A 23,322-nucleotide genomic window follows, 5' to 3' on the forward strand; every position below is an offset into this window, starting at 1 on the left:
GGACCACCCTTTGCCGTCTGATGAGTAAACTAGCAGATGGAACTCTATGAATATGCCTTTCCAATAAAAATAACAATTTTTTAAAAAGATTTATTTATTTATTGGAAAGTCAGATATACAGAGAGGAGGAGAGACAGAGGAAGCTCTTTTCTCTGATGATTCACTCCCCAAATGAGCGCAACGGCCGATGCTATGCCAATCCAAAGCCAGGATCCAGGAACTTCTTCCAGGTCTCCCACATGGGTGCAGGGTCCCAAGGTATTAGGCCATCCTCGACTGCTTTCCCAGGCCACAAGCAGGGAGCTGGATGGGAAGTGGAGCTGTTGGGATTAGAACCGGCACCCATATGGGATCCCAGCACATTGAAGGCGAAGCCTTTAGCTGCTAGGCCATGCCGCCGGGCCCAAAATAACCGTTTTTTTTTTTTTTAACAGCATAGAGATCCTTCATTTGTTGATCCACTCCTTTAATGGCCGCAATGGCCAGAGGTAAACCAGTACAAAACTGGGATCCAAAAGGTTCTTCCAGGTCTCCCACGTGGGTGCAGGGGCCCCCAGGGCCTTGGAACATTCTCCACTGGTTTTCCAGGCCGTCAGCAAGGAGTTGGGTGGAAAATGAATCAGTTCGAACACATACCTATTTGGGATGCCAGTCCTGCAGGCACAAGATTAGCTTGCTATGCCACTATGCAGGCCCCATATTTTTGAAATACTTTTGCTTGGAACATAAACCTTCTACTGAGTAGTCCAGTGTAGTCAAAACAGTGCCAACTGGGCAAAGTCATACATGAGCAATTACTGCTTAGATTTTGGTAATGTTCCTAATATTAATCTCACTGTAATAGTACACCACTGTATTGCTTAGGCACAGAAAACGCTTGCTTCCCATACATAGAGATCATATTGTTAAATATATCAATGAGTATTGCTCCTGAATGTTACGTTGCTTCAGTCTGTACGTCATTGTGCTTCTGTTCTGAAGTTTGGTTCTAGGTTATAGGCTTCATTTTTTTTATTTAGTTGCAGAACTGATGCTAATTCTAATAGTATCTTCATAAGTGAGCCACATATTTGACAAGAACAATCAGAAAGACAGAGAAACAAATGCCTAGTTTTGTGCTGTGCTGCATTCTGATGGTGCAAATATTAGCCATAGCAGTTACTACTTGAAACTATTCCAGTTTTATTTTTAATCTAAAACTGTGCTGAATACTAGATATAAATGGAAAAAAAAAAAAGGCATAAGGGGGCCCAGTACGATGGCGCAGTGGTTAAGGTCCTCGCCTTGCACGCCTGGGATCCCATATGGGCGCCGGTTCTAATCCCGGCAGCCCCGCTTCCCTTCCAGCTCCCTGCTTGTGGCCTGGGAAAGCAGTCAAGGACGGCCCAATACCTTGGGACCCTGCACCCGCGTGGGAGACCCGAAAGAGGCTCCTGGCTTTGGATCGGCATAGCATCGGCCGTTGTGCTCACTTGGGGAGTGAATCATTGGAGGGAAGATCTTCCTCTCTGTCTCTCCTTTCTGTATATCCGCCTTTCCAATAAAATAAAATAATAATAAAAATAAATCTTTTTTTAAAAAGGCATGGGGAAAGAGATTTGTGTTGTGCTCACATCGCCAACCCCATCATTTAGGAATGGGTGTTAATATTAAAGGTTAATGTTTCTGCAACTAATTGCTTGTCAAGTCCCCAGTCAAGTGCCCTCCTCTGCGTAGCTCTCACTTTAAACATTTTCTCCAGGAATCCTTTACTTGATTAGAGAGCTCCATGTGCTTTGAGCATGCTGTTTTGTGTGATAGGTTATAACATTTTGCAAGATAAGGAAAAACTGAAAGGCTGACCAATATGAACCTTCAGAGAATGGAAGGTCTGTAATGTATTGGTGGTCACAAAATAGATTGCTCTAAGCACTTAGAAAATCAGGTTGATGGGGACAGCACTGTGGTGTAGCAGGTTAAGCCACCTCCTGCATTACTGGCATCCAAGATGGGTTCCAGTTCAACTCCCTGCTAGTGCACCTGAGAAAGCAACGAAAGGTGGCCCAAGTTCTTTGTCCCCTGCACGCGTGTGGGAGACCCAGCTGAAGCTCCTCACTTGTGCCTGGCCCAGCCCGGACCATTGGGACTATTTGCGGAGTAAACCAATCAGTGGAGGCTCTCCCTCCCCATTCTTCTCCCTTTGCGTCCCCACTCTATCCCTGCTTTCCTTTCTGTTTAAGGATTACTGAAAAAGCAGATTTAGAGGGAGGAGGAGAAACAAAAAGATCTTCCATCCACTGATTCACTCCCTAAATAGCTGCAGTGGCCAGAACTGAGCAGATCCAAAGCTAGGAGCCAGGAGCTTCTTCCAGGTCTCCACACGGGTGCAGGGTCCCAAGGCTTTGGGCCGTCCTCAGCTGCTTTCCCAGGCCACAGGCAGAGAGCTAGAAGGGAAGTGAAGCAGCTGGGACACGAACTGGGGCCCACATGGTATCCTGGTGCTTACAAGGTGAGGATTTGGCCGTTGAGTCATTGCATCAAGCTTATCTCTGCTTTTCAAAAAAATATTTTTAAAAATCGTTGGTTCTGTTAAAATGTTAAATGTACATACTTTTTTAAAATCAGTTTATTTGCACCAGATGACAGAAGCCCCCCCGAGTGTGTGTACTCTTTGTCTCAGCAGTTTCTCTCAGGAATTTGTCCTGCAGATGGTAACGTGTGTGCACAAGGATTGTATCCAGAGTATTTGTTGCAGCATTTTCTTAGTGAGATTATAAATAACATCGATGTCCATTAGCAGAAAGTCATAATTAGCTCGAAGAGCATTGATACTGTTACCACATGATACTGTTATCATGTGAGCATGACAAAGACCAGCAGCTGTGTGTGCTACTGAGGACCGACCTGTAATACGTTAAAAGAAGGCCAGCATGATGCAGGATTGTGGAAAGCTGCTCCTGGAGCGTGTAAGCTGGATATGCTTGCAGTGTTGCTGAAAGTTCAACCGCCTCCTGGAAGAATGATCTGGCATGATGGCTCAATTGGCTAATCCTTCCCTTTCCTTCTGCCTCCCTGCTTCTAGCTTGGGAAAGCAGTGGAGAATGACCCAGTGCCTTGTGACCCTGCATCATGTGGGAGACCTGGAAGAAGCTCGCTGCTTAAGATTGACTCAGCTCAAGCCATTGTGGCCATTTGGAGAGTGAGCTAGCAGTTGGGAGATCTGCCTTTCCAATAAAAACAAATATAAAAAAACTTTTAAAAGGCTAGTGAGATGGAGCCAGAATCAGGAGGACCGTGGGTGTATCTGTGTGTACGTGTCGAGGGGTTATTGTTCGGGGAGTTCTGCTTGCAGCAGCTGGTGTACAGCTGGCCCGTCTGGGAGGAACTGACTGCGGTAGCCCTCCCCTTCTCTGTAGAACTAACCCTGTCTGTGTCTCCCTCCATTCAGGAAAACTGCCTCAGCCTGGGTGGAAAAGTGTTTGCTCTGAACTGAACGGTATCCAGCCCGGATTGAAACAGTCAGTCCCCATCATGTAAAAGTGAAACACACAAATAAACAAACAAAATAAACAAATTTTTTAAAATTTAAAAAGATTTCCATTGTTTATCCTTCCATTCTCTGAGCTTTTTTAAATTTTATTTTTAAATTTTTATTTCATTTAAAACTCAAAACAAAAGAAAAATCTAGACTTAATTCTAAATTTTCCACCCAATTGCTTTGACAGATGACAGATTAGACAAACTCTGAAAGTTAGAAATGAAGGACTGGGATGAGATGAAGTACCATAGGGTGTGTGTGCATGCAAGAACAGTGTGTCTGAAATACAAAGTGAGTTTCAAAATGTTGCTGTAACTGTGTGTTTTCAGGTGACCTTTGGGTCAAAATTGCTCTATTTAAAGACCTGCCCCAGGAACAGTGAATGCTGGAAATAAACCCCTTTGAAAAGAAACAGCTCATGTTGGTACACCAACATGTTATTGATATGGCTTGTGAGGTTTTTTTCTTTGTTTTGTTTTGAAGAGTTATTTATTTGAAAGGCAGAGCTGTATCAGTCACAGTGGCTGAGATTGGGCCAGGTTGAAGCCAGGAGTCCCGTCTAGGTCCTTCACAAAGGTGCAGGAACCCAAACACTTGGTCATCTGCTGCTGCTTTGCCGATGGCATTAGTAGGGAATAGTTAAGGGGGCAGCTAGGGTGTGAACCAGCACCCATATGGGATGCCTGTATTATGAGTGGTAGCTTAACGTGCTGCACCATGAGGCCAGCCCCAGGAAAACTGGCAGAGGTAAGAAGTAGCTGCTGGAGTGAGTGCTTCATGGGTCCAGGGTATTGCTTCGAATGCCAGAGTGCTAGACTTGTGTGCTGTAGCTGTAGGAATCCTGATGGTGTATGTTAGGAAACTTACCTTCAGGATTGTAACTTGAATCCTTCATGGGCTCTGAGCACCACCTACAACCTTGTCTGTAAGGAAACTTCCAGGATACTATCAAAAGAACTATTGACAAAAATAGATGCCTTATAGAATATATCAGTACAAATTGAAATCAGAATTTAATCACTTGACATTATATTATGTATTTAACAGTAAATGTTAACTTTTAACCTTTTTTCTTTGGAATGTGAAACAGGTTCTTTTTCTGTCTAGTGAGAAGTGTCCATTGATCCAACACTGTGGCCTGCTATGTTCCAGGCACCATAACGGGCCTGTGGGACTGAACAAACAAAATACCCACCCTTCTGGGAGTTTAGATCCTAACAGAATCTATGACATATCATGTGATGGTAAGTGCTTTGGAAAAAGCCACCGTGGTTGCCTAGTTTTAAATAGGGCAGCCAGAGGGAGCAAGCTGTAAGGAGATCGATTTTCCATTCACTAGTTCCATCCCTAAATGACCACTTAACCCACTAGGTAAACTTATGCTGGACCCATAAATCTTTGTTTGAAAGAATCATCAAGAAAACCAGAATGGCTGGATTAAGTCAGGAGCAGAGAGACATGTAGAAAAGTTTTTTCTGAGAAGAGACCCTGTGGGAAGGTTCTGAGAGCATGTTGAAGGATCCCTGGCCACTTGGAGAGCACATTTGGTCAGTGGGCATCAGCAGCCTGGTTTGGGCCAGTTACTATTTGTGTCTGGTAAGACCAATCAGTAAGCAGTTGCATATTCCAGTCTGAGGCTCAGGAGAGAGTGGAGACAAAAGGGGAGGGGGTGAGTTTCACACTATGAGTTGGGATGAGATGGCCAAGGGATTAAGCATAGAAAAGAACTGCGCCGGGCCTGGCACAATGGCCTATTGGCTAAATCTTTGCATAGCATCTGCTGGGATCATATATGGGTTCTGGTTCATGTCCCAGGTGTTCCACTTGCCTGCCATCTGCCTGTTTGTGGCCTAGGAAAGCAGCTGAGGTCAGCCCAAAGCCTTGGGACCCTGCACCCATGTGGGAGACCCAGAAGCTCCTGGCTCCTGGCTTCAGATCAGCTCAACTCCAGCCGTTGCAGCCACATGGGGAGTGAACCAGTGAGCGGAAGATCTTTCTCTTTGTCACTCCTCTCTGTAAATATGCTGTTTCAATAAAAAAGATAATTCTTAAAAAAATAAAAAGAGAACTTGGCCCCCTCAACCTAAGTTGAGAGCCAAACAAAGAAGATAGGAGGAAAAAGACCAAATAAGAAAGAATCTAGACCTGGGCTTCCCATATACAGCAGCTGTTTGCCACATGAGGCTGTTTTTAATTAAAACTTAATTCTTGGGCCCAGCGTGATAGTGCAGTGGTTGAAGTCCTCTCCTTGAATGTGCAAGATGGGCACCAGTTCTAATCCTGGTGGCCCTGCTTCCCATCCAACTCCCTGCTTGGGGCCTGGGAAAGCAGTCAAGGATGGCCTGAAGCCTTGGGACCCTGCACCCACGTGGGAGACCCAGAGGAAGCTCCTGGCTCCTGACTTCGGATCGGCACAGCTCCAGCTGTTGTGGCTGCTTAAAGAGTGAACCATCAATCATATTAGCCACATGTCAGGAGTTCCTTTCACGTGGCTAGTGGGTACTGAACTGGACAGCACTGATGGGAGACCATCTGTACTGCTGAAGTTCTATTGAACAGTGCTGTTCCAGAAGCCGGCTGAAGAAAGCAGTAGCTCACAGATAAGGAGTGTCAAAAATGGCACTTAATTGTTAAGTGATGATGGCCTCTGAATAAGCTGAGGGGTGCAAACTTGAAATTGGAATATATCCAGGTGACTAGAAGTTTGCAGTTAGAGTGGCTGCTGGGTGACCTTGTTGAGGCTACTTCAGAGATAAGCAGAACTCTGAGGACCCAAGCAAAGGGCCCATAAAGAAAACACCACCTGCCAGTGACTCCCAAACAGAATGGCCTGGGACCCACCCCAGCCTGACGGGACTGCCTGGCATGGCTTCTCTGTGAGGTTTACCTTCTTTGTTTCCTCAGATAATTCTCATATACTGCCACAGTTCAAGGCTCACTCTTTGCCTTCTATCAGAACCTAGCTACTACTATGCCTGATTTCCCAGGTGGTATCTATTTCATGAAAAGTGAGCCATGCAATAGCATAGGGAGCTTTTCCACTAGTTTGCTAAGTCCACCACAAGGAGATAGCACTAGATAACAAAAAAGTCGTAACACTGCCTTGACAAACAAGTATGCTGGTTTTTGTAAGAACTTTGGAACAGAATCAAATGCTTAACTTCAAAGAATCACATTTTTACTTTAAAATGTATAACATCTTTAAAACCAGAAACTTTATGTGGTGACTAAAGTTCCATGTTTCTCAGTTATTATTCCTTATATTGGCCTATATTGGCAAGTTATTTGAAAGGCAGAAAACAAGAGAAACAAAGATCTCCCCTCCATGGTTCACCACCCAGATTTGCACAAGAGCCAGGGTGGGAGGGACCCAGCACCTGCTCCCTCCTCGGGAATGCGTAAGCAGGAAGCCAGAATGGAGAGCAAAGCTGGGCTTGAACTCAGGCTGTGGCACGGGGTGCAGGCATGGAGCAGTGGCTTAGCCACCCCTCCACTAGGACCTTGAGTGAAAAACACTGGACAAGGTTACTTCATTTCAGGTGTAGCTGCAAACAAAAGGAGTTACACTAAGTCACTGTGGGCTAGAGCTTTTATCTCTGCGAGCAAATATTTACTGGGTAAGGATTCCTTATCTTGTTGCATATTCCTGTACTCACCACTTTTGTGCTATAGTGTGACCCTGAAATAAATAACCACCTTTTATTAGATAAGTAATTCCTAAATCAAAAAGCAGACTAACATGATAAACTGAAATCCGGTCATTACATTTAGGAATATTACACTAACCCTACGCTATTCTAGTTTCCTGCTATCAAGGTAGCATGATTTTGTGGACAGGGATGGCTGAACATGTACTTAGCCAGATCCCCAAAACCTAAAATTTGAGGTATCAGTGAGATAAGATTGGGCCTGGCGCAGTCGTCTAGTGACTAAAGTCCTCACCTTGAACGTGCCAGGATCCATGTAAGTTCATGTCCTGGTGGCCCTGCTTCCCATTCAGCTCCCTGCATGTGACCTGGGAAAGCAGTAGAGAACGGCCCAAAGCCTTGGGAGACCTAGCAGAAACTCCAGGTTCCTGGCTGTGAATCAGGAGACAGATCTTCCTCTCTGTCCCTCATCTGACTTTCCAATAAAAATAAATAAATCTTAAAAACAAGATCTACTTCAACAAAAAGGAAGCACTCAAAAACAGTTCTAGTGTTGCAGAGTACAAGGCAGGGCTGTGGTAGTGCACAATGAGGCCCACACACTTAGGCAAGGGCCTGGGGAGGAGCAGGGTGGTGGGCCGAGTGCCCCAGAAACATGTGCTGGGCCCAGTGGGATGGCCTGATGCTTGGCTAATTCCTCGCCTTGCATCCATGGATCCCATGTGGGTGCAGGTTCATATCCTGGCTGTTCCACTTCCCATCCAGCTCCCTGCTTGAGGCCTGGGAAAGCAGTCAAGGATGGTCCAATGCCTTGGGACCCTGCACCTACATGAGAGACCCAGAGAAATCTGGCTCCTGGCTTTGGATCAGCTTGGCTCTGGCTGTTGTGGCCACTTGCACAGATCTTTCTCTCTATATCTGCCTTTCCAAGAAAAAAAATCTCATTAAAAAAAAGTTGGACACGTACTAGTTATATTAAGATAAAGGGAAAAGAAATGACCCATTCCCAAGGGACAATTTCATTAAATCTTGTATTATATCAAGCTCTTATAAAAAAAAAAACCAAAAATAATGGAAATAGTTTTCTTCAGTCATTTCCAGATTATTGCTGCCTCAAAATGAATGAAACCAGAAATTGACCAAGGACTTTCCTCAAATCCTTTTTTTAATAGAATAACAAAGAGCTGGAGTGGTAAAGCTGGACATGTTAGGTTCAAATCCTGGCTCTGCTGCTTATAAATCGTTGGTTCCTATGTGCTTCAGGTTTCCTTGTCTGTACCGTATGTGCCTCAAGGGACTAATGGATGTAAACCATTCCTACAGGAATAACCTGCAGAGGGCATAGTAAGTCCTCACAAGATGCCAGTGGTCTGCCAACTGACCGTCAAAACGTATGGCACCTGCTGCTTGCATATTCTCTCAAAGATATGACCACCATTGCTCTGGAGGTGAGAGGGAGGCGGTGGAGACATGGTGGAGCAAGCCTGACCCTGCTGCCTCGGCTCCCCAGGAATTCCTTCCTTTCTGGTTGGAATTGATAGAGTAAAAGGTGACATTACTAAGAAATAGATTTGCAGTCCCTCATAGAAACTGAGAAAAACCTTTCTCTAATACTGCCATTTCCATTCTTTGGCACATCCAGGCCAATGGTGTCCAGTGCTGACCTGAGTAGCTCAGTGGTTAGGAGCAAAGGCATCAAGGTGCCCAAGCATGTGCTGACCTCTGCCGTTTCATTGGATGTGTGACCACTGGCAGATTGCTTACCAGCTCTACCTCACCCTCCTTATCTGTCAGAATCTGCCTAATTGCTACCTCATGGAGTCATTGCATTACTAACTTAATTCAGCGCCCAACAGAGTAACACAACTTATGCTGATTAAAGCAGTATCAAAGATTTCCTAGTATTAACAATATTACTTCTTTTCTTAAAGATTTAATTTTTACTACAAAGTCAGAAATACAAAGAGGAGAGACAGAGAGGAAGAGCTTCCCTCCGATGATTCACTCCCTAAGTGAGCACAACGGCCGATGCTATGCTGATCCAAAACCAGGAACCTGGAACCTCTTCCAGGTCTCCCACACCTGTGCAGGGTCCCAAAGCTTTGGGCCGTCCTCGACTGCTTTCCCAGGCCACAAGCAGGGAGCTAGATGGGAAGTGGAGCTGCCGGGATTAGAAATGGCACCCATATGGGATCCCGGCGCGTTCAAGGTGAGGACTTTAGCCGCTAGGCCACACTGCCGGGCCCAACAATATTACTTTTTAAAAAGTATATCTTAAGTCATGGGCCCTGCACGGTAGCCTAGTGCCTAACGTCTTCGCCTTGCATGCACCAGGAACCCGTATAGGCACTGGTTCGTGTCCTGGTGGCCCTGCTTCCCATCCAGCTCTCTGCTTGTGGCCTGGGAAAGCAGTGGCGGACCCAGAAGAAGCTCCTGGATCCTGATCAGCTCAGCTCCCGCCACTGCGCCCTCTTGGGAAGTGAATCAGTAAACGGAAGATCTTCCTCTCTGCCTCTCCTCCTCTATGTATATCTGACTCTCCAATAAAAAATAAACCTTTAAAAAAAGAGGGGATATCTTGAATCTCACCTCCCCTTTCTCCCCGACCCCAGCCTCCCCACTGTCTACCTGGGTGCTACACACAGCTAGAACAACACTAAGGAAGAGGCACAAATATGACATCTGGCAGTCTGACCTCAGCCCAAGATGAAGTATTTTAGACAGATATGCTTCTGATAACAACTTGGGTTAGATTATCTCTAAGTAAAGAAGAAAATAAGATGAGCCACCTCCTTCCTGTCCTCTGTATAAATTACTCATCAGCTTTGACAGTGTCGGTGATCAGCCATTGCTAAGAACAAACTCCGCTTACCAAAACAGCCATCAGTCACACCCGTGTCCCCTGGGCTGCTGGGGAAGGACCAGCAATGGCTGGCCGAGCTGCAACAGGACAAACTGGTTTTTGAGAAATTTTAAAGCAAACCAAGTAGTTGTATAAAATTTAAATTTTATGACCATGTTTGGACCTTTACACACTTAACACAATGGAAATGTTCATATTCATTTTTCCTCCCTAAAGGAAAATTTTGAGTCATCACTTTTGTTGTACAGAATAGAAATCTCAGTTCAAGTTTCTAAAGAATGCAAATAACAGACACAATTTTACTTCCAGAGTCTGAAGTCATCAGCATGATTGTGTTGTCCTGTGTCAGGCTGCAGTCACACTGCTGCACAGCCTCCGCCCAGCGCAGCTTCCTGGGCCAGTGAGCGCCCAGTTCACGTGTCGATCAACTGCAGCCTGCTGATCTGGTTCGACGCTTTGACAAACGCCTGGTGCCGATTGCACAGCACTGCCAGGCAGACCGGGATGATGCAGTAACCCACAGTCTTGGGGTCAGCTCTCGTGCAGGAGTAAAGAAACAAAAACATCTGTAAGTAAGGGATCAGAAAAATAACTGTCCACAGCCAGAAAGGCAGGGAGAGCAACCGCGCCTTCAAGGAGTGTGTCCACGTGGCTCCTCCGAGGGGCTCCTCCGGGTGCTGCTGGATGTGCTCCAGGGCCAGCCTGTTGTAGGTCTCGTTGATTTCAAAGACGTAGTAAAAGGCGGCTGCGCTGGCCAGCAGGTACAGTCCCACTCCAACCCATCCCATCCGCTGGCGGAAGTTCATCATTCTCCATGCTCTGTGCCTTGGATGAAACCAACAGGTTAGGGTCTGGTTGACTGTCCGACAGCTCCCGGGCCCTCAGCCACCCCCACGCTGCCTGTGTCTGCAAGCATGTTTTATGTAATGTCACAAAAGAGTATCAAGGGCTTCGGGGTACAGAGTTCTGCTTTGTATGTGACTCCCACAGGGTAATTAACCGTTACATCCCACTTAAGGAAGCCCGACCACGTTCCGTTCGAAACTGCAACCAAACTAGTTGGTTTCCCGTGGGACCTTTCACTTGCACCCTGGAGGCTCCCCTGACGTGGCAGGACCCCTGGGCAGGCGCCCCCCGGGGAAGGCAGGCACCCCTCAACTTACAGTGGTCCCGAAAACCGTGCCGGCCCCACGGCCAGCGCCCAAGCATCGCCCGGCTCCGAGTACTCGGGTGACGTGGGCATTTCACGGAGAGCCACCGTCCACCAACGGCCCGGGTCAATGGCTCGGAGCAGGCGAGCCTGACCCAGCACGGCGGCCACGCGCCCCGGGCCGGGGCCTCCGGCCGAGCGCCCGGCCTCGCCGCCGCCCGGAGCGCTGCACCCCGAGCCCGCCCGTCGCCAGCGACTCCCACCGCTCACCTTCCTGTCCCGAGGGGCCCGGATGCCGCCGCAGCCGAGACTTCCGGGTCAGGCCGGAAGCGCTCGCGCCCCGCCCTGCAGTGCCCGCCCCCTCGTGACGTCAGCGCGCCCCGCCGGCCACCTGGCCTGGCCCGGAAGCGAGCTCCCTGCAGGCAACTGGCACGGAGACCCGAACCCACGACGCACGGACCTCGGCCATCCTCTGCCTTGTGGTACCAAATCACATTTTTGTGCCATTCTCAGTCTGAGCCCTTGTCCTTAAAGCTCATTGACTAGGAAAGTAGTTCTACACTGATAACTTACAGTCACTGCCTATGATTTGTTTTCTGTCATACAACATTGTTATCGCTCACTTGTGTGCATAGCCCCCAAGGTCAGACAAGGCGTAGGTGGTTATTCCGCCCAGAGCTGATTGAGTTGGCTAGTTTGATAACAGGTGCACATGTGGCATATCACATTTGCTCTTGTGCCGTCCGTAGTTTTGAGGTTCGTATTGCCCCATATTTGATGGTGACCATGAGTGGTAAAGATATTAAGGGGGCTGGCATCATGGCATATCAGGTAAAGCTATGCCCATGGCACTGGCATTCCATATGGGTATCAACTCAAGTCATGGCTGCTCCACCTCCAATCCAGCTCCCTGCCAGTGTGCCTGGGAAAGCAGCAGAAGATGATATGGTCCAAGTGCCTGGGCCCTTGCATCCATTTGGGAGACCTGGAAGAAGCTCTTAGCTCCTGGCTTCAGATCCACTCAGCTCTGGCCATTGGTGCCATATGGAGAGTGAATGAGTATATGAAAGATTTCTCTCTCTTTCTGGTTTTCAGATAAATAAGTAAATCTTTATTTAAAATATATATTATTTTCTGCATAACTCAGACCTGTGTTTTGTTTAATCAGAAAAGAAGGCAGATAGAGGGCAGATGTTGTGGTACTGCAGGTTACCCCACAGCTTGCGACACCCCCATTCCACATCAGTGTCAGTTCAGGTTGTGGCTACTCAGCTTCAATCTGGCTTCCTCTTAATGTGCTGGGAGGCAGCAGACGATGCTCAAGGACTTGGGTTCCTGTTGCCCAGATGGGAGACTGCTGCAGTTCCTGGCCCAGGACCGACTGTCAAGAGCATTTGAGGAGTGAACCAATGATGGGAGACCTGTGCTTCTCTCTCCTTTACCCTCTCTCTCACCTCCCCCATCTCCTCTCATTCGTTTTTAAAAATACAGAATTGAGTACTGAGATTGATAAATTTGCAACTGCCATCTTTAGCCCTACATTTTTGACATGTTTAGCTAATGTCTGTAGTTCTTAAACCATCTGCATAATACTATAAAATTATAACTGAAAAATTGTAACTGAAGTTATAAAATTAAAAATGGATAGTAAAAGGAACTTGTCTGTTTTTGCTTATGTCAGGTGTCAAGCAAGATGTCATTGCAACAAAGGTTTCCTTAAGCCTGGGTCTGGAAATCACCGAGCTCCCCACACAGTTCTTTGGCCTGCTTCGTCCTGCAGCCCATGAGCAGGAAGTAGGCTGAGTGACGCGGCAGGAGGAGTCTTTTGAAGCAATAAAACCATGAAGTGAAACAAGACGCTTCCCGAGTAGTACACGCAGCAGTGCAGACATGTCAGCGTGCTGAGCGTGGAGAAGTGCAGGAAAGATGACGGGCACGCACCAGGGCACGCCAGGCAGAGAGCCTGTCAGGACACTTTCTCCCGTCATCCTCCCGTTAAAATTCTGTTAAAGGAAAACTCAGAAGCATGTGTGTGAAAATGCACAGATTAGGAAAAACTTGTTCAAGGTGGAAAAGCAGAGTGAGTAGCTGGGCCAGACCCCTGTCCTCTATTCTTTTTTTTTTTTTTTTAAGATTTGTTTATTTTTATTGGAAAGTCAGATATACAGAGAGGAGGAGAGATGGAGAGGAAGATCTTCCGTCCAATGGTTCATTCCACATAGGGCTGCAATGGCCGGTGCTCAGCTGATCTGAAGCCAGGAGCTCCTCCAGGTCTCCCACACAGGTGCAGGGTCCCAAGGCTTTGAACTGTCCTCTGCTGCTTTCCCAAGCCACAAGCAGGGAGCTGATGAAAAGAGAGGCCACTGGGATTAGAACCATTGACCATATGTGATCCCAGTGCACGCAAGGCAAGGACTTTAGCCATTAGGCTACTGCACCGGGCCCACCTGTCCTCCCTCTTACTCCAGGGCCTTCATTGTCACTGACCCTGAGGGCTGCTCTACCCAGAGCCTCCCATGGGAAGGTGTGGACCATGTTCCATCCCCATGTGCTCCAATGCAGCAGAGCCCCGTCACAGACCACACCTGGTAGCAGGGGAAGAGAACCCAGGGGGTCCCAGGGCAGCTGGGAGGGTACTCTGTAAAATGAATGGAAGTGGGGTGTATGTTGGGTGCAGCACTTAGGGCTCAGCTTGGAGCACACACATTCCCTGCTAGAGTACTCGGTCCAAGTCCTGGTTCTACTCCCTATTGCAACTTCCTTCTCAGGCACACCTCGTTAGTTGAAAGAACAAGCACTGGGACCCCTCGCTCCACGTGGGCAACCGGGGCTCCTGGCTGTGGCCTGGCCCAGCCCTGCTGTTGCAGGCATTTGAGGAGCAAACCAGCAGATGGGAGGGTTGTATCTCTGTCTCTGCCTTTGAAATAGATAAAAATTTGGGGAAAAAGAACAGAAGTGATGGCATGAGGAAAGTTGGAAAGTTGCTGAAATGTAGGGTAAAGTCTAATAAAAGAACCTAATTGGAATGTGCAACTTCCATTTTAGATTAAAAAACTTAGTCTGTTTCTGCTAGGACAGAATGTCATGACTGCGTTCATTTAACTTCCCCTGCTCTCCATAGTGAAAGATGATGGCATGGACTCAGGATAAATTAAAAGATGGGAGTCTGGGCCTGGTGCGGTGACCTAGCAGCTAAAGTCCTCGCCTTGAATGCACTTGGATCCCATATGGGTGCCAGTTCTAATCCTGATGGTCCCAGTTCCCATCCAGCTCCCTGCTTGTGGCCTGGGAAAGCGGTCAAGGACGGCCCAATACCTTGGGACCCTGCACCTGTGTGGGATACGTGGAAGAAGTTCCTGGTTCCTGGCTTTGGATTGGCACAGTACCGGCCATAGCGGTCACTTGGGGAGTGAATCATAGGATGGAAGATCTTCCTCTCTGTCTCTCCTCTTCTCTATATATCTGACTTTGCAAATATATATATATATATAATATATATATATGAGTTTGCTCTTGCTTCATGGTTTGTTTGTTTTGTTTTAAAGATTTATTTTTATTTGAAAGGCAGAGTTACAGGGAGAAGAGACAAAGAGAAAGAGAAGCCAAAGGCAGGAGCCAGGAGGTTCTTCCTGATCTCCCACATGGGTACATGGGCCCAAGGACTTGAGCCATCTTTTGCTGCTTTCCCAGGCCGTGTGCAGGGAACTGGAATGGAAGTGGAGCAGCCAGGAGTCAAACAGGTACCCTTATGGGATGCTGGTGGAAAGAATGCAGAAGCTTGCCCGAAAATGTCAAGGCACTGGCCCCAGTCTGCTTCTGCTTCTGCCTGTGTCACCATTCAGAGCTTACAAGTCCCCATCACACAGGTCGGCCATTCGTCGGAAGAAGCCCTAGTGTGTTCAGCTGCCGTTTGAGTGTGTACACCCAAAGGGTGCGATCTCTGCCTTGCGGACCCACTCAGGGCCCACAGCGCTGGCTGGTGTCGGGTACTGGTGTTGGCCAGACGCTGAGCACCGTTGGACACATTTGATCCCAGAGCAGCCCTTGTCTTACCTCTCCCCCGTTTACTGGTGAGGCTGAAGCACAGAGAAGCAACTACAGGCGGTTTCCAGAATCCTCCATCTATTCTGTGGCTATGCCCCGGGCCTCCTGAAGCCTGTCAGGAACAGACCATCATTTCCCGTGTTTCACGGAGGGGAAGCCTGAGGCTTGGAAAGATTCCGTGCACATTTTGATTTTGTAGAACTTTTCTGATGACACACATCTCGTGAACAGCACGTAATTGTTAAAGCAGGGGCGCAGGGTGGGTGTGGAGCACCACCGTCAGGACACTGCCTGGAACACCTGCATCTCCTATGGAGGGGCTTGCTTCTAGCTTCCCATCAGTGCACACTGTGGGAGGCAGCAGGCGAAAGCTCCTCGTAGCACCAGCAGACCAGGACATCTCGGCCTCTGCCAGCCTGCTGTGACCACAGGAGCCAGCCTGAAAGTTCTTAAAGGCAAAAGCCACCACAGTCTCAGAGTAAAGCAAATGCCTGTGACTTCGTGCTGATATAAACAAAGAGCAAATAAAGAGGTACAGGCAAAGAGACAGACCTTTCTTACTGAAGAATTTCATTCCGGATAACTTAGGGGGACTCCCCAACCAGGGGTATGCATTCCCTTTCCCTCCGAAAAGGGCCTGGAGCTGGCAACTTAGTGACTCCCAGATGAGGGCACTGAGGAGGGGACACAGTGCGTTCTGAGCGGAGAAGCACAGCAGGCACCGGTGACTCATGCTGACAGCACAGCTCTCGTGAAGGGTGAGAAGGTGAATATGTTCCACCTTAAAACCCCTAACCCCAGTCTCATCAGTGAGAAAGAAGCCAGAAAAGCCCAATGCGAGGAATATTATGCAAAGTACCTGCCCAGGAGTGGCCAATACTACTGAGATTGTGGAAAAAACAAACAAACAAATGAGAAACCCTGAGAACCTAAGAGTGATGACTTGAGGGGGAGCGGATTCTGGAACAGTCGGCATTGATGGGAAAGTGAGACCCAGAAACACTAAGGAGTTGAATTCATAGTAATGTTTCTGTGTCAGAATCCTGGATGTGCTATGCACACCGTGGCCAGGGCAAAGTTAAGTACACAGGAAGTGTACTGTAATTAAAAGAGGAAAGCACGGAGCCTCTGTAAGTCTAAAGCTCTGCCTAAATAAAATGTTCGTTTTTTGTTTTTTTTTTTTTTGTATTTTTATTTTTTTTTTCTTATTAATAAATTTTATTTTGACATTCTTTACATAGTTAATTAGGGTAAGAAGGTTCAAGGGCTACAGGAAAGTGGATAATACTAGTATGTTTTCCATATTGTTAGCTTCATATTCAAAGGGGGGTATTTAAGGGAGAAGCCCACCCAATTTCCCACCCTCCCCAGGTCCCGGATATAGGGCATGCTCTGAGGTTCTTGCTCAAGTGGTCTTGATATTGCCACAGTTATGAATCACTGTCAATCTTGCCACTCCAAGCACTATGAGATCTTTGAAAAATCCACTGATTGACATAGTCCATCATAGCTGAGATGGTTGGTTGACCTGTTCTGTCTTCTCTCTTTTCTTCGTTAGGGTTCTGAGTCCAGCATTTAGATTAGGAAGATCTCCAAAGAAACTTCTTGTATGTGCTAACAAGTACAGGGCCTGGCACCGTCCATCGCTCCAATCAGCTGGTGGTTGCAATTCCTGGGTTGGTTCTGTTTTCACTCCCGACTTCCACTGGAACCAATGGGTGCTGCAGTCCAGCCTGGTTCTGCCCAGCACATACTTGGCCCTCACATAAACCAGCGGGAGCTGTAGCCTAGGTTGGAGCGACCCACAATAACCCCAACCAGGCCCACCCCCTACCCTGGTTTGCCAGTAAGTGTAGCAGTAATCCAGTCTGTCCCACATCCCATTCCACCCCAGCCGCTGTCTTAGTTTTATGTCCTCCCATGGAAGTGGTAACCCAAGAGGGATGAGCCCACTATTTCCCTCCCAGGCCTCTCCCACTCCCAGATTCCAGTTGATGCTGCCCAAACAAACCTCGCCCACTTTAATTTTGTTTGCACCAGTAGGAATAATCCGCCCAGCCTGGCCTTTCCCTGATCTAGTCCACATGAGGCGCACAGGTGTGGTAGCTCTGCCTAGTCTGGTCTGCCCCCATCCCAGCCCATGCTCTCCTGTGGAAGTAGCTGTCCAGCAAAGGAACCCTCCCTTATTCCCCTGCCAGCTCTGCCCACTTCCTTTCTTGTTCTCAGGCTGGTTGGGCGCTGCGGTCCCTTCCGGTACAGGCAACCTCACCTCGGCATTCCATAATGTGCACTAGTCTTTGTTGCGACCGAACCTGGGTCGACCCACACTGGTGCCTGGATTTGCCAGTGGATGACGTGGACAGATTCAGCCTGGTCTTGCCCCCACGTCTGCCAATTGTATGCCAGTGGGTAGTTTTCCATGACTTTTTCTGGGCTGTTTCCTATCATGTTTCTTGCGCTTACCTGCCGGGTCTGTGTCCTGCCAGAGGAGTTGCCCAGGCTCCTCCATCAGAACCTCTCCCAATGCCAGGTTTCACGCTTACCAGTGGGTCCATGAGCCAGCCCTACTCAGTCCATCTCCTGTCATAGCAGGAACTGTGGCTTTTCCTGACTGGCCTTCAACCCAATTTGGTTCTTACTGTTGGATGTTTCAGCCCAGCCATGATTTGTCCATACCCACATATGGCTCACACTTGGCTCAGTAGGGGTTTGAGCCTTGTGAAGGCAGTATCTTAACACTGCACCAAATGTCTGTCCCAGCATGCTTTTAATACACAGATTTTTATATGCAGAGTAACCATTATCAACCAGCTGACTTACATTAATGATACACTGAAGTTTATAGACTTCATTTTGATCAGAAAAAGAGAATTAGAAAATAAAACATCTCTTTTGGGCCCGGCGCGATGGCACAGTGGTTAAGGTCCTCGCCTTGCAAGCCCGGGATCCCATATGGGCGCCGGTTCTAATCCTGGCAGCCCCGCTTCCCTTCCAGCTCCCTGCCTGTGGCCCGGGAAAGCAGTCGAGGACGGCCCAAAGCTTTGGGAACCTGCACCCGTGTGGGAGACCCAGAAGAGGTGCCTGGCTTCGGATTGGCATAGCACCGGCCTTTGCTCACTTGGGGAGTGAATCATTGGAGGGAAGATCTTCCTCTCTGTCTCTCCTCTCTGTATACCCGCCTTTCCAAATAAAAATAAAAATAAAAATAAAAATAAATCTTTAAAAACAAACAAGAAAACCATCTCTTTTATAAAATAGAAATGCACAAACTAAGTCCAGAACCAGACTGGACTGCAACACCCATTGGTTCCAGTGGAAGTCAGAGCTAAAAACAGAACCGACCCAGGAATTACAACCACCAGCTGATCAGGGCGATGGACTGTGTCAGGCCCTGTACTTGTTAGCACATACAAGAATATGGTTTGAGAACACCTCAGACAAAGTTTCTTTGGAGATCTTCCTAATCTAAATGCTGGACTCAGAACCCTAACCAAGAGAAGACAGAAGATAGAACAAGTCAATCAACCACCTCAGCTATATGTTGGCAGCGAAATACTGGGCAAACGGAGGCTCTATGATGGACCCATGTCAGTCAGTGGATTCTTCAACAACCTCATCGCGAGACTGGCAGTGATTCATTACTGGTGAACTATCATAGCCACTTGAGCAAGACCCTCGGAGCATGCCCCACATCTGGGACCTGGGGTGGGTGGGAAACTGAGTGGGGCTTCTCCCTTAAAACTGCTTTTACCTCAGATACATGAAGGAAATAATCAATATGGAAAAGGTAGTCTTACCCACTTCCCTACAGCCCTTGAACCTTTTTACCCTAATAAACTATGTAAAGATTTTCCAAAAAAAAATATTTTTTAAATGGATATTTCTTGAACAGATTCTAATTATAGAAAGGCAAATATCTTTTAAAGAATCTAGTTCAGTAGAGAGTAATCTACAATTAAGATATATATGCCTTAATGATACATAAATATATAATAAATCAGATCATATAAATATATATTTATCACACACATAAACATATAAAATCTTAATTATATATAATATATAAATAAATCAGCTGGCAGATGCTGGCACAGGGGACAAATTTTGTCAAGCTAAACTTCAGAGCCACCTGGACAGTGCAAGATCCAGAAATGGGAGTGGGCCCATTAGAAAAACAGTGGGCACTTCCCTGTTGGTTGCCACTCTGACTGGTGAGCATGAGAACCAGGACTGGGCCAGGCATGGCTAGACAGAGAATGCCACCTGCTGCCAGATGTGTGGGCTGGGTAGTGGGGCTGGTAGGGTTGAACTAAGTTTCAATGCCCATTAACATATATGAGAGCTTAACAGGATGTGGGACAGATTGGAGTATATGGAGTATAATGTGATGATTCAATACCTTTGTGTAATGTTTAATTCATGGTCATTGGCACTATCTACCAAATTAACCCTTTATCACTTCTTAGTGGTAAAGATATTCAACATTCTTTGTTGTAGCTATTCTGAAATACAGAATCCATTGTTATCATGGTTGCCCTATTGGGCCACAGAACAGCGTAACTTCATGTCTTAACTTTCACCTTCTTATACTTGCTGACCAACCTTTTCCCTCACCCAAGACCCTGGTCACCACTCATATGGTGGTCTTAATTACCAATGACTATATAATCAGGTTAGTGGGTCAAAAGCTGCACCAGGGCTGAAAGAACAAGGTCTAGCAGAAAGACCACAAAATTTGGAGTAAAAAACACATGTACATGAACTGCAACTCTTAACAATAGATATGTCACTTCGAGTGACCTCTGCCCCCTTGTAGGGTACCCATGAAAAGCTCCAGGCTCCATGCTTTGCCTGGCCAGGCATCAGCTATTGTGGCCATTTAGGGAGTAGACCAGTAAATAGAAGATCTGTTTCTCTTCTCTGCAATTGGTTTTGAAATACATAAACAGTCTTATTGAAAAGAAAGCTTCTTCGCTTCAAAGACAGACAAAGTGAGTAAGAGCGAGAGATCGCCCACCCACCGCTTCACTTCCCAAATGCCCGTAACAACCAGAGCTGGGTCAGGCCGAGGCCAGTGTCCTAGAACTCAACTTGGATCTCCCAATTGGAAGCAGGGACCCAGACACGTGGTCTTCACCTGCTGCCTCGGAGGGTGCACATTCGTAGAAAGGTGGAACAGACAGCAATGCCTGGGCAGTTGAATATGGGATGAGGTGTTCCAGGAGACACCTCAACTGCTGTGCCAAAGGCATACTCCACGATGATTTCGTTCTAATGCGTGAGAAATGACCAAAGTAGCTTAATACATCCTAGAGCAGCTTTTATCAAAATTTTCCATTTCATCTTATCCCAGCTGACAGAACCCCCACCAACAGCCCAGCAGCAGCTTCAAGCACAGTGCCTGGGGGACCTGTGGTCTCCACGGGAGAATCCTCAGAGACTCTAGGCGAAAGATGTCGGGTCAGAGTCCTGGAATTGCAACAATTTTAAAGAAAAAATTCAACCAAAAATGTCCCCAAATCCTGAACAGAAAGGAAAACGACCTGGGCAAAGCCCTCCCAGTCCCTGATGGATTGAGCACTGAAACACAGGCTTTCTGTTTCCTCCTCCAGGGGAGCTCTGCAGACAGCTGTCAAGGCAGCACCATATTTTTATTGTAGTTTTCAAAAGCTCTTGAAAATTTCCACCTACCTCGGCTATGTTTTTCCAGTGGCCAACCTCAGACTCCAGCCTCGAAACTTCACTGGACAACCGGCTAATTTCTTGTGAGGAAATTAAGTCAATGAACTCCATGTCGTCACTGTGGAATGCTGACGTGTGATGACTGGCCCCGTAGCTGAACGCGGATGATGTGGCAGGGACGCTGCTAGCTCCCGAGAGGACCGACTGCAGCTTTAGTAGCTGGTCCTGCAGCTTTCGTACCTGGTCCTGCAGCGCTGTCTGTCTGGCTTTAAGGTGGCTGATTTCCACCTGCGTATTTATAATTCATATTTGAGATCACTTACTTACCACTATTGACTTTTTTAAATTAATTAAGTAATACTAAAAGGGATAATAGTAATTTGTCCAAGATATGCAGTAATGATACTCTATTAGTTGAATTTGTAATATCCTAATCATATTTTTATTGAAACTAAATATGAGAGACAGGCATTGGGCACAGTGGTCAACTCACTGTGTGGAACGCCCACAATCCACATCAGAGTTGTAGCCCTGCTTCTCTTCCGCTTTCTTGTTAAGGCACATCCTGGGAGGTCCCAGAGGCAGCCTATGGAGTTGGGTACCTGCCACCTACAGGGGAGACCAGATGGAGTCCCCAGCTCCTGGCTACAGCCTGGTAGTCCTGGATGATGTAGGTATTTAGAGAGTGAACCAGCAGATACAGGATCTCTTTCTTTTTCTCTCTACATTTCACATAGAATGCAAGCAGTTTTTAAAAATGGCTTTTAAAAAGTAAATGCAAGGGGCCAGCACCATGGTGTAGCAGGTAAAACCGCCACCGGTGACATAGGTATCCCATCCGGTGCTGATGGAGTCCCAGCTGCCCCACCTTGCTCCAGCTCACTGCCCACACACCTGGGAAAGCAGTGGAGGATGGTGTAAGACCTTTGGGTCCCTACACCCATGTAAGAGACCCAGATGAAGCTCCTGGCTCTGGCTTGGCCCAGTCCCAGCAATCAGAGTCATTTGGGGAGTGAACCAGCAGACAGAAGATCTCTCCCCAGGCCCCTTTTCTCTGTAACACTTTCAAATGAATGAATACAATTTATAGGTGGAATTTATAGGGAAAGGCAAAAGCAGAGAGAAAGAGCCAGCAATTTCTTAGTGTTCTGTTTCCTATCAATCTCATAGGATGAGAAGAAAAGTAAAAGCTGCGTCAGTCTGTATCCATGGAACACTTCTGGTGTGGGAGTCTTATGGCTGACCATCGTTGGAGTCCCACTTCATCCACTGTCAGTGACAGGTAACTTTGCACAAGGCTGTAAACACAGCTAGAAGAATGCTTTGGTCTGTAAATTCAATCTTTTTAGATAAGAAAACACAAGGGGCCACGATTAGGATCTCAAAGAGAAATGATGTCAGAGATCCTGGCCTTAGCCTTGGCCAGAAGGAGCTCCTGGCTCCTGGTTTCGGATCGGCTCAGCTCCGGTCATCGCGGCCACGTGGGGAGTGAACCACAGATGGAAGATGGCAGATCTACGTGCTAATGCAATGACCTTACCTCTTTCTCCTGAAACTCGCTTCTGTAATTTGCTAACTGTTCTTGTATTTGAAGCACTGATATTTCATGTTTCTCTTCAAGATCAGTACATAGTTTTTTGAGCCTTTCATTCTAGAAGCAAAGAAAATACTATTTTCAACAAAAGGACTGAAAGTAATAGTTATATATCTGGCATTATAAAAAAACATTGATCTTCACAAAAAAAGCAAGGTAAAAAAAATTCTGTCCTTTAAAAGTTAATTTGCTGGGCCCAGCGCCGTGGCGCAAGTGGTTAAAGGTCCTCGCCTTGCACGCCCGGGATCCCATATGGGCGCCGGTACTAATCCCGGCAGCCCCGCTTCCTTTCCAGCTCCCTGCCTGTGGCCTGGGAAGGCAGTCGAGGACGGCCCAAAGCTTTGGGACCCTGCACCCGCATGGGAGACCCGGAAGAGGCTCCTGGCTTCGGATCGGCATAGTATCGGACGTTGCGCTCACTTGGGGAGTGAATCATCGGACGGAAGATCTTCCTCTCTGTCTCTCCTCTCTGTATATCCGCCTTTCCAATAAAAAAATAATAAAAATAAATCTTTACAAAAAAAAAAAGTTAATTTGCTATTCCTATAATCTTAAATTCTTTGCACACAAATATTATCGGTATTTTAAAGTTAGAGAATTCGAGAGTTGCAGATTAAACAGGATTGCATTCTTCACATTATACATAAATGCACTTCTACAGCTCCACGTACTGTTCAAACATAGTGATTCTTAATAATAATTTGCTGCTAATATTATTTAAAAATGTGGCAGTCTTTCTACTTTCCAGGATACAGAAATACAGATGGGCATTTATTTAAAAAATAGCGAACTGCAGTAAAATGTAAATATTTTCTTCATCAAGGA

General features: G+C 46.9%; 1 protein-coding gene across 2 annotated transcripts; it reads right to left on the reverse strand.

Moving 5' to 3' along the window:
• Positions 1-10,154: 10,154 nt before the first annotated feature.
• Positions 10,155-11,491, reverse strand: TMEM251 (transmembrane protein 251). Of its 2 annotated transcripts, none has more exons than XM_040975576.1 (2): positions 11,448-11,491; positions 10,155-10,852 (listed from the first exon to the last, which is right to left on the reverse strand). In XM_040975576.1, exon 2 carries the CDS (start codon positions 10,834-10,836, stop codon positions 10,441-10,443), a length of 396 nt encoding a protein of 131 aa, XP_040831510.1. In that variant the 5' UTR covers positions 10,837-10,852; positions 11,448-11,491; the 3' UTR covers positions 10,155-10,440. The 2 variants fall into 2 exon arrangements, with proteins under 2 accessions (XP_040831510.1, XP_040831509.1); XM_040975575.1 differs by lacking the exon at positions 11,448-11,491 and adding an exon at positions 11,191-11,370.
• Positions 11,492-23,322: the final 11,831 nt, after the last annotated feature.

The sequence above is a fragment of the Ochotona curzoniae genome, unplaced genomic scaffold (genome assembly GCF_017591425.1).
Source record: "Ochotona curzoniae isolate NIBS_2020 unplaced genomic scaffold, NIBS_Ocur_1.0 contig_2688, whole genome shotgun sequence".
NCBI lineage: Eukaryota > Metazoa > Chordata > Mammalia > Lagomorpha > Ochotonidae > Ochotona > Ochotona curzoniae.

Coding starts and splice junctions, on each gene's coding strand:
- TMEM251 (XM_040975575.1), bottom strand. CDS start 11,270: ATGCCCACGTCACCCGAGTACTCGGAGCCGGGCGATGCTTGGGCGCTG. Junction 10,853..11,190: donor GCACGGTTTTCGGGACCACT/GTAAGTTGAGGG, acceptor GTTTCATCCAAG/GCACAGAGCATGGAGAATGA.